Genomic DNA, 11,125 nt, shown 5'->3' on the forward strand with positions numbered 1-11,125 from the left:
CCTGAGCCAAAGGCTGAAGCTTAACTCACTGAGGCACGCAGGCGCCCCAAGAGACACATTATTTTTAAAACAATCAGGGAAAATTGAACATGGATTCTGTATTAAATGATATCAGGAATTCTTGATTTGGGAATGTGCAATAGTAGTAACATGATTATAGTTTTTTTTTTTTTTTAATTTATTTGACAGACAGAGATCACAAGTAGGCAGAGAGGCAGGCAGAGAGAAAGGGGAAAGCAGGCTCCCCGCTGAGCAGAGAGCCCAATGCGGGGCTCGATCCCAGGACCCTGAGATCATGATCTGAGCCGAAGGCAGAGGCTTTAACCCACTAAGCCACCCAGGCGCCCCACATGATTATAGTTTTTTAAAATGTCGTATTCACAACTGAACTGCGCAGAACATTCCAGCATATACTTTCTTACATACCTGGCCCCTGTGCGAGCTTCCTAATGCCTGCTGTCAGCGGGGGGGTAGCTGGGGGTGGCGTGAGAGAGGCACGTTCTCAAGCTCCTCCTCCTCCCCCATGAGAGAGGCGGTGGGGGGTGGGGACAGGGGTGCCCTCTCAGGTGTGGGGAAGGCCACTCTCTGAGGCAGACGGCTGTCAGGCCACTGGTCTGGCCCCATTTGCGGGGAAAGGGCCTACTTTCCTCCGTGCCACCCCGAAGGCTCTAGCGCCCGGGTCATCAGGCGACTCCGATCGGTGTCTTCCTCCGCTTTCCCACATGTGCTCCATTCTGGAGGGGCTCAAGGGCTAGGGCCACAGAAGGCACCCAACTTCCGACTCTCTGGTGTGGTGTGAAGGCGGCTGCGACCTCATTTCTTCTTTTCTTGGCTTCTCCGTCAGGGCCTGGGGGTCTGGGGTTCGGGACCGAAGGCCTTTCCGGGAAATTGAAGGCCTTTCTGGGAGATTCATGCTCGAGGCGACTGCCCAGAGGGCTGCGGTTTTCACCTCCTGGCAGCCCGAGTCCTTCAGGTACTTTACAACCTCACCTCCTTCAGGAAGCTCCCCGGATTGAACCCATGCAGCCATTCATTGCTCGGTCCTGCTTTTGTTCAGGCCCGTGTCTGTCAGCTTTTGTCCTTGTAACTCACTCCTGGGCCGGCACTGCCCTCGGGAGGTTCCGAAGTCCCTTCTCGCCTGCAGCCGGGTGGCTGGCCTCCGGAGTCTCCCCGGGGTCCCCGGCCGGGCTGGGGGTGCCGCGTGCACACAGACTCCCGGTGCCCGTGGCTGATGTCTGAGTGGCAGCACTGCTCTTACATAATCGGTTTCTCTCCTCCTTTCTCCCTCCAGAGCCAGATTTCACATTGAGCAGCTGCAGACGGAGAAATCAGAGAAAGCACAACCCAGCCCCGGATTCCGAGGGGCCTGCTGGGGACTCTCTCCTCCCGCTTGAGACGGAAGACCCCGAGGCCGGAGTCTCAGGCCAGGTCCCGCCAGCTGCCATGGGACTCGCGGCCGCTGCCCCCCAGCTGCCCTCCGCGCGGCCAGGCAGATAAGGGCGGGCACTGCCCCAGGAGCACCTGCCGCCCCCTGCCGGGCAGCTCCTCTGTGGCCAGCCCTTCCCCAGCCTTGGGGCACCTTCGCTGACCCGAGGCCATGTAGGCCCCATCTGGGCCTTTGTGGAGAGACACACACGGCCGGGGACACCGCCTCTGCTCTCTGGGGGGACACAGCACGCCACCATGTCCTGGGGAATCGCCGGGCTGCACTGTGAGTACCGGGGTGGGGTGGGGGGGGCTGTCCGTGGAGACTGCCCCGGGAGACATTGGCCCCGAGCCGGGCTCTGCTGTAACCAAGGCAACCGGGCCATTCCTGCTGGTGAGAAGTTGAGATGCTTCCCAGCTTAACAGCTTGGGGACTCCCGTGGCTGCTCTCTGCCCTGGCTGTAGCCCACCGCAGCTCAGACCCGCAGTGCGGCTCCAGGTCCTGGGCTGGTTGGCATGGTCAGTGGGTGGTCAAGGGGATGGGGCAGGCACGGGGTGCAAGGGGCAGCAGCACCTTCTCAGGCTGTCTGGTGCTGGGGTGCACGGGCTGTGGGGGCAGAGAGGAATTCTGGTCTCCCTGGGTGTGGCCAGCCGGGGCGGGAGCTTGTGGAAGTGTCTCCCAAGCCCCGTGGGAGAAGTGTCACCAGGTGCTGGAGGAGGCAGCCTGTTCCCTCTGCCCCTCCCTCCGTGACAGAACAAAATTAAGAGGCAGAAAGAGAACAGTGTTGTTGGCAAAAAGAAAAAATAAGTTGAAATGAGGACAGAACGTGTCTAGAAGCCTCTCAAGCCCGCTGGTGGGAGGCCAGACCAAGATCCCTTCAGACTCCAAGATTCAATTGAATTGACTCAAATTCAACACATTTTTCTGGTGCCTCCCACATGCCCACTGGAGAGTGACTGCCATGGCAACAAGGACTGGGCTAGCTCGTGCCCCTCTCCCCGACGCCTGGCGCGGAGGTCGGCGCTCGGAGCTGGGTGCCTTATGGATGAGGTCTGGGGTTTGATCCCGCAAGGGGTCCAGGCTGGCCCTTGGGGAGGGATACTGCAAAGGGTCGGGACACGCAGAACAGGCAGAAGGAGCCAGGCCCAGTGTTCTGGAAGCTTCCAGATCACAAGGAGCAAGAAGAGTGGTGTGGTGAGGAGACACTTGAGCGGACAGGACAGTGTTCACACAGGTGGATGTAGGAAGGTGAGGACAGTGTCTCAGGTAGAGGGAACAGCATGAGTAAGCGTTCAGCCTTGGGACCATGAAAGGCCAGGCTGGAAAGCAGGTTTGGGCTCAGGTGGTGGAGGCCATAAAGGCCAGTCCATGAGACATCAGGGAGCCCAGGAAGGTTCAAGATCCAGGAGTGGGGTTGTGACTGGGAGTTACTCTGCTTTCGGAAGATCAGTGTGTGCTACTTACAGGCTGTGCTGCGACCTTGTGGGCAGGAAGTGACGAGGGTCTGTTCCGGAGGTGGCCCTGGGAGCGGAAGGCATGGTGGAGGCCCACTGCCCGCTGGGGCAGGGATGGGCTGTGGGGTGGGAGGCAGGGGGGGCTGCAGGTCGGGGGCTCGCAGAGGGGCTGGGTGCTGGGGAAGGATGGGCTGCCATAATAAACCGCCACAAACTCGGTGACTGAACAGGGCAGAAATTTCTTCTGTCCCAGGTCTGGAAGCCAGAAGTCTAAAATTAAGGTGGGGACAGGGCCACGCCTCCTCCGGAGCTCTAGGGGAGACTCCTTTCTGCCTCTTCCTGCTTCAGGTGGTGGCTGGCAGTCCGTGGTTTGGGGTGCCACCGTGCTGGTCTGTATCTGTCTCCTCCTGACTCTTTCTGCTTATCTCTCTGTCCCCTCCACTTCTTATGAGGACACCTGGTCATTGGATTTAAGTCGGGCCTTCATGTTATCCCCAAAGACCCCATTTCCTAATAAGGTCACATCTGAAGCCCTGGGTGAATAAGGATTTTGGGGGGATGCTGTTCAGCCCTCTGTGCAGGTTCAGATTCGGTTGCTGCGGGTGTGGACAAGCCCCATTCGTCCCTCCGCAAGGGTCTGTCCCCAGGGGAGGCGCCACCCCTCCCGCTCCCAACCAGGGATCCGAGAAGGGAGCTCCTTCCTCACTTGCTTTTTCTTCAGCCTCCTCTTCTGTCTTGGGGATGTCTTCCTTCTGGAGGGTGGGGACCAAGAGCAGCCCTCTTCCCGGATCAGGGGTGCACTGGTGGTGGGGCTCTCTGGGGTTCAGAGCTGCTGTGAGGCTACAGCCATGCTGGCCCCGTGGAGTCACTGGTTGCTGGCCTGTTTCTTGGGGTGGAGACAGCAGAAAAGGGGCTGAAATTTGGAGGTGGTGGTCAGTCTGCAGATCTAAAGGAAGTCTGGGTCTGGCGGAAGGCAGATGACCCATGGACAAGGTTTCTGGCTCAGCCCATGCATGCCAGGATGGCTTTTTCTGGCTTGTTCCTGCTGGGAGCCCACTGCTGTCAGGACAGGGGTGAGGGCAGCAAGCGTGGGACTTCAGGATGACTGGCCCATGGGAAGGAAGGCCAAGTGTGGACAGAGATACTGATTTTAAAGACAAGATGCAAATTCAGATTTTTACGTGAAATCTCTGTGAACTGAGTTTTGGCCCTTGGGACACCAGTTTGCAACTGTCTCTGGAGGTCGGTGGTTCTCCAAGTGTAGTCCCCAGATCAAGATCCAAGCAGCAGCTTGGAACGTGCTAGAAATACAAATTCTCCAGGCCCACCCCAGACTTCCTGACTCAGACACTCTGGGCCTTAACCAGTTTTCCAGAAAATTCGGATGCATGCTCCTCATCCCTTGTTCAAGATGAACCCCCCACAGTACTCAGTCAACAAGACAATGTTGTGGCTGACTGCATTATGGATTCACATACTGGGCGCCGGGTTGTCTGGTCAAGACAATGAGTGAGGTGGACAGATGGTGCTAGACACCGAGACGATGCGGGCTGGTTCAGGCAGGGGAGAGCCTGGTTGGGGTTTGGGGGAAGGAGTCTCGGTGAGACCTTGAGAGAGGTCTGCCATGTGAGAGGATACCCAGGGCAGAGGCAAAGTGTTAGCAAAAACCATAAACCAGGAATGATCTCAGTTTGCCATGGTGCCAAGCTGAGGGGCTTCATGATTTAGAGACAAGATAGGAAGCAGCAGAAAACACTGGTTCTGTTTGTGTTTCTCTGGTCTTCTGTCCAAAATCCAATGCAAGCACTTGGGAAGAGACAAGAGAGAGGAAATGCAAGATGGGTTGCAAATTTGCAACCTTGAAAAATACGGTTGGCGGACTGCTGTGCGAGGAAGGGCTGGTGGGGCCAGCACATCCTGGACACGGGCTTGGGGCCATGTGGGGCACTCCTGGGGAGGGTCCAGCCAGAGCCAGGACCAGGTGGCAGCACTGAGAAGGTGGAGAGGTGGCCAGGAGCAGGCCCAGGCCAGGGAGGGAGTAAGCAAAAACCTTCTCTGACAAAGTGGTTTTGACTGGTGAGGATGGTAATGAACATGTGGGCCATTTACAGATTGTCATTCTTAGGGAGAGAATACCACAGCAGGACTCTTTGTCCACGAGTCTTTTGGTGATGGCTCTCTTTCTTGTTTTCCTTCAGGCTTATCCCTAGAAATGAATTCAATGGGTCAAAGGATGAAACATTTACAAAAATTTTTTTAAAGAGTATTTATTTGCGGGGGGGGGGGGGGGGGGCAGAGGGAGAGAGAGTCCCAGATAGACTCCCTGATGAGTACGGAGCCCAGTGCGGGGCTGGATCTCATGACCCTGAGATCAGGGCCTGAGCTGAAACCGAGAGTCAGATGCTTAACCCGCTGCACAACTCAGGCTCTCCAGCAGGTCAAAGGATGTGAAAAATTTTTAGGCTTAATAGGTCAACGGGTGTGGACATTATTAAGTCCACCAATACAAAAAATGGCCAAAATGCTTTCCAGGATAAGAGCACCTGCCTCACGACTTTGCCAGCACCAAGTGTTATGAAAATGAAATAGAAAAAAACCCGACTTTCCTTTTTGATAAGTGAAACATGGCATCTGATTGTTTTAATATGTATTTCTTTACCTTTACTGGGGAGTTTTTTGGGGGATACGTCTCCTGCCCATCTGTGTTTTCTTTCTGCTTTGATGAGTCTGAAGCATTTTCCTATTTGTTGGAGACTCCGATATTTTTTCTAAGTGTGTTCGGGTCCAAGAAATCACAAAAGCTGTTTTTGAAGTCACAGTGACTCCCTCCAGTGGCGAAAGCTGGTAATGTTCGAAGGCCGACCGCTGGCTGGCGGGGCTGGGAGAAGCCGCAGCCCGAGAGCCGCGGGCTTCCCCAGGACAAGCACACTGGAAGGGCCACAGTGATTCGTGCTTCTTAGAGGGTTGCCAAGAGCAGCTACAGCAGGGAGGGAAGTGGCTCCAGACACCCTAGAGTCATTTGCAGAGTTGAATGAGCCTCCGTGCCTCCTGAATCCGCAGATGGAAATGCAGACCCAGGCTTTGAGGACACTCCAACCCTCGAGGGGGTGGGGGCCAAGGCTGCCCTGGAAAGGAGGCTGTGCCTGCCCCATGAGGAGACTTGACACCTCCTGGGGGGAGGTGGGGGGACAGCTGGGGGGACTCTGCCTGCTGGGGGCAGGGATGCACCAGCGGGACTGCTTGTGCTCACCTGGCCTTGCTGCCTGAGCCTGGACCCTGGAGGGGAGGGCGTCCTCTGGGCTCTGCACCCCCACCCCTCCCATGGCTGGGAGAAGGGAGGGCACACCCAGGGGGCGGGGGAGTGGCGCAGGGCGCTCATGTATTGCTGTTGGGTTCGGTCCACAGATCTCGGGATCCTCCTTGGCATGGCCTTGGGGAACGAGGGTTTGGAGATGTGGCCCTTGACCCAGACCGAGGAGTGTGCAGTTACCGGCTTTCTGCGGGACAAGCTACAGTACAGGAACCGTCTTCAGTACATGGTAACTGTGTAGGCACCTGCCCAAGCCCCCGGGCTCCCAGAGGGTAGGGCCTTGCAGGCCCCGCCGTGGGTCTGTGTCAGCCCTGAGCCCATGGCCTCTTTCTCCACGGCACACACCAGTGTGCCTGGTCCACACTGACTGTCCCCTTCCCTGCAGGTGTCCCCCCAGGCCCTTCACCCCTGCTACTTGATCTGACCTTTGGTCCTTTCTCCCCATGCCGCTCACCCTGTGACTCACGAGTGGATTCCAGGAAGACTTGCGGGACTGGCAGGGCAGATAGATAAGGACCTGGCACTGTGGCTCTAAAAGTCTGTCTTTTTTCTTTTCTCCTTGACAGCTTTACTAGATGTCATTCACACACCACACTATTCACCTGTTTGAGGGTACAGCTCAGCGGTTTTCAGTATCCGGCAGAACACTGCAGCCGGCACCATAAGAAGTTTAGATCATCTTATTTGAGCTAGTTTTCCTCACCTCCAAAAAATATAGTACTCTTGGGGGTACTAGGTCCTCCAACCACTTCTTGGCCTAAAGTTTCTGCCATCATAGGAACTCCACACTTTGTCTCAGCCTCCCCTGTGTCCCAGAGGAAGGAGAGCTGTTGTTACCCTAGGGGAGAGCGGAGGGCTTCTTTTCTCTCAAAGGCCACCGCTGCCATCAGCGGGTTGGTCCTTGGCCCTCTCCTTCTACAGCAGATTTTCTGGGAGCGGGGGGAGCCTGTCTGAGCCATTTCTGACTCTGACCTCATGGTTTGTTCTTGTACTTCCCCAGAAACACTACTTCCCCATCAACTACAGGGTCAGCGTGCCTTATGAGGGGGTGCTCAGAATGGCCAACATCACCAGGCTGGTGAGAACCCCTCCTGGGCTGGGAGACCCCCTCCTGGGCTGGGAGACCCCTGCCTCCTGGGACACCCCACGGACCCAGCCTGAGAAGCACATTGGTCTTGGCAGGTCCTGCTGCCAGGGGCCTTTCCCAGCTCTGGGACCAAGCCTGCCCTTGGCCAAGGCCTCGAGGCTGCTCCTTGTTTACCACTGCTGCCCGTTCTCTCTCCCTTCATGGGGCCGCGTGGGGTGGGGGGTGATCAGAGCAGTGGCGGGGCGGGCCCGGAGGCACATGTCTGCCGGCCTCAGCGATCTCTCCTGTCCCCGCAGCAGAGGGCGAGGGTCAGCCAGCGGGAGCTGCGGTACCTGTGGGTCTGGGTGAGCCTCAGCGCTACCGAGTCGGTGCAGGAGGTGCTGTTCGAGGGCCACCCGTCCTGGAAGTACCTGGAGGAGGTCCGCACGCTGCTGCTGGACGTGCAGCAGAGCCTCACGGTGAGCTGCGCCCAGCTGCGGGGCTGGGAACGCGCATGCGCGCAGGGGTGGCGGCCAGGGATGGTTGAGGTGTGAACACGTGGAAAGTTTCGGCGTGTCCTAAAGGGCGTGGGAGAAATGAGAGAGGAAGACAGGGCCAGTGCCTGGTGGGTGACCTTGGCTAGGGGCAGGAGAGGCTGTCCCTCTTGACCTGGGATCTTGGCCAAGTCATGGATCCCTCTGGCTTTGTTTGTGGAGGCTCCTCTTGGGGGAGAGGAGAGGAAGCATGAAGAGGCAGAGGAATGAACACAGGTTTTAGGGTAAGGACGTGCTTACTTGTAAAGGTGGATACATGACATCCGACGTTTGTTAAAGTCCACAGCTCGTACAGCGCAAAGTCAACTATGGGCTCGATGTCGTAAGAAGGTTCCTGAACATGGCCTGCGTGGCAGGGTTGATGGGAGGCCTCTATAAAGCCGGCAGCCTAGGGTCGCAGAATCAGTGTGAGCCCCTGCAGGCCATGGGTGTGCTGCGGGACCCCTCCCCCACTTTTGCCCTAGTCCCCAAGTAAGAGCCTTCCCGGGGAGCCCCACCTGCTGCCCAGCCAGAGCTGGGAGCTGCAGGGGACCCCCATAGCTGCTGGGAGTTCTGGGGAGGCTCTGGTTTGGGCGGTGGCTCTCCGGTGCCCATGGGCAGCAGGAGTTGGAGCTGACCTGAAGAGACAGTTTTGCATCCTTGGTTTTCCTTGAGAGAGCTCCGACTCTGAGCATTTGGGAGCTGTGTTGGAGGTTGCGCGCGGGCTGAGGCTGGGGGCCCGGGTCCCCCAGGTTGTTCACATTTAACTGGCTTTAAGTCCGTCTTCATTCTCACGGAGTTAAGTCTGTGCCCCGCTCCGAAAATGCCCAGCATCTGGTGGGCAGTCGGCTCTTCCCGCCAGGGACTGGGCCATGGGGATGGGCGCCTTCTCTCTCCTGCCACCCTCACTGTTCTTTCAAAGCCTTTGTAGACTGTTTTTTTTTTGAGTTGCTGTGAACAGGACTGCTAACTGGTGGAATAATACAGAAATTCTCCTGCCACAGGCCTGGGGCCAGAAACCCTGCACTCAGGGTGGCAGCAAGGCCGTGTTCTCTCTAAAGGTTCTGGGGAGGAGGGACCCTTCCTGCCTCTTCCCTGCTTCTGCTGACTGCTACTGCTGTTGGCTTGTGGCCACATGTCCCTCACGTGGCCTTTCCCTCGAGTGCCCCCTCTTACAAGGCCGCCAGGCACTGGGGATTTAGGGACTACCCTATATTCAAACTGATCTCATCTGGAGATCCTTAATTATATCTGCAAACATCCTGTTCCCAAATAGGGGCATGTTCACAGGTCCCAGGGTTGGACATAGTTTTTTTGGAGGGGGGGGACGAGGGGGACGGGCACTTCAGCCCTGTACACTCTCAGGCTCAGGCCCTGCCTCTCCGTTCTAGGCCACGTCCCCTGTACCAGCTCTGGCCCCCGGTTCCGTCCCTGGGTGTGCCTGCCTGCTCCCCAGTGTTCCCTGTCATTGCATACGGTGGACAGAAGCACCCTGAGCTTGGAGCCGGAGACTGGCCTGGCCAGTATGCCTGGCCCCCAGGTGTCCTCAGGAGGGTCCTTTGTCTTGTTCCCTGCAGGCAGTGCAGATCTTTGAATCCTGAAGGACAGTCTCCCGGGCCCAGGACCCCTTCCTTATGTGCTGGTGGCCAGGCCTGGGCTGGAACAGCAGGGATGTCCCCTACTTGGCCCCATCCCGGGCTGCTTCCTGCAGTCATTTTTCCAAAGATGGAAAAAAGAGGAACCTCTGTCTTGGGCTTAGGGTGAAGGGTGTCGAGGTACCTTGTCGCCTGCAGGAAGCAGTAGAGAAGTTACCCATAGGCCTTCCGGTCACCGTTAGTCCCCTTCCTCTAGGGCTGGAGCAGCTCTAAGCAGGGCAGTTTCCGGGATTCTCCTGGGATGTGGCCTTGCCTCTTCCCTGGGGTTGGGGTGGTGGTACCCATGGTCCTGAGGGCCTCCTCCCTTCCAGGATGTGGAGGTCGGCCCCAAGGTGGACGAAACAGTGTCACTCCTGAGTGCCCCGAGGCTAAGCCTGAAGCTGGTGCGACCCAAAGCCCTCCTGGACAACTGCTTCCGGGTCATGGAACTGTTGTACTGTTCGTGCTGTAAGGAACAAGGGGCTGGGGCTGGGGGCTGGACCCCAGGTTTCTGAGCTCGGGTCACTGAGCAGAGCCGGGGCTCTCCTGGGCTTGCCCTCCACCCCCCGGGGCTATAAGGCACTTCTGCAAGCCAAGAGGAGCCCCGGGTATGGGGATGAGAAGAATGTGGTGTGGGCTGGGGACGGAGAGCGCTGTTGACCACTCCTGCAGTCTTTTTTGTTCTCCCCCTGTCTCCTGCAGGTAAACAAAGTTCTGTCCTAAACTGGCAGGATTGTGAGGGGCCGAGCCCTCAGCCCCACAGCCCGGAGCCCTCAGCGCAGTGTGCGGCTGCCCAGCCCTACCCTCTGTCCCAGCGGCCCCCTACCTCCCTCCCTCGCTCCCCAGGATCCGAGACTGGACCCCCGGCTCAGTGAAGCTGCTGAGGGCACAGGCGGAGACCTCTTGCCCCGAGAGGCCCGTGTGGTGACTTATATGGGGAAGCTCAAGGTGCTTCCACAGTTTGGTTGAGCTTGAGACTTCTCTGGGCTGTGGTGAGGAGCCCCCCTATCCGCCTTGAGAGAGGAACCCCCAGGAGAGTGTTTTTCCTTTGAGGGGATTCTGTGCCTGAGAAGGGCTCAGCTCCCTGCATTCTGTACCTCACCTGGTCTCCCCTGGAGCAGCGGGGGTCTGGGGGTACCTGAAGGGGGACAGAGGTCTCTCCTCTTCCCGCACCACCCGGGCTGCCTCCCGGGCCTGGAGGCGGTGCCGAGTGTCTCCTGTGGCCTGCAGAGGCGAGAGCCGTGCCGGGCAGGCGGGCGAGCACGGGGAGGGAGGGGGCCGGGCCACACACCCCGTCTTGCCACAGTGGATGCTCTTCCAGTTCCTTATATTTTCTATTAAACACTTGCTTGTTTTGTTTCGGTTTGGTTTGGTTTGCATCTGCAAAGATGAACCCCAGAGGCCTGAGAGCCCCTCCGCGGCCTCCGTGTTCCAGTTCCAGGACTCAGGAGACAGGTGGGCTGGTCGGGCCCTGGGGCCTGGGTCTCAAGATTTGGATTTGGAATGGATGAAGCCTTAGCCTGGAGGCCTGGAAATGGTCTGCGAGGGCCCGAGTTCCTTCCACATCTGCCCGAGTTGCCGGGGCCTCAGTGAGACGGAGACCGAGGGGCAGAGGGTGTTAGGCTGGTCCTCCTCTGTGCCCCCTGGTCGCCCTCCCTGGCTCCATCTGGCTGGGACAGGGTGCAGGTGTTCAAAAGCACAG

At 58.0% G+C, this 11,125-nt stretch overlaps 1 protein-coding gene across 4 annotated transcripts in view; it reads left to right on the plus strand.

Moving 5' to 3' along the window:
- Positions 1–10,782, plus strand: part of IL34 (interleukin 34) — a 55,587-nt gene extending 44,805 nt beyond the window's left edge. For 3 of the 4 annotated variants that reach the window (XM_082712299.1, XM_082712301.1, XM_082712300.1), the window contains exons 2-7: positions 1,292–1,711; positions 6,286–6,419; positions 7,191–7,268; positions 7,574–7,735; positions 9,756–9,891; positions 10,126–10,782. In XM_082712299.1, the coding sequence (XP_082568425.1) occupies positions 1,684–1,711; positions 6,286–6,419; positions 7,191–7,268; positions 7,574–7,735; positions 9,756–9,891; positions 10,126–10,298 (711 nt within the window). In that variant the 5' untranslated portion in view covers positions 1,292–1,683 and the 3' untranslated portion in view covers positions 10,299–10,782. The remainder of the gene's footprint in view (positions 1–1,291; positions 1,712–6,285; positions 6,420–7,190; positions 7,269–7,573; positions 7,736–9,755; positions 9,892–10,125) is intronic. The other variant, XM_082712302.1, reaches the window with a different exon arrangement.
- The last annotated feature ends 343 nt before the right edge of the window (positions 10,783–11,125 follow it).

Source organism: Mustela nivalis (assembly GCF_964662115.1).
Source record: "Mustela nivalis genome assembly, chromosome: 18".
Taxonomy (NCBI): domain Eukaryota; kingdom Metazoa; phylum Chordata; class Mammalia; order Carnivora; family Mustelidae; genus Mustela; species Mustela nivalis.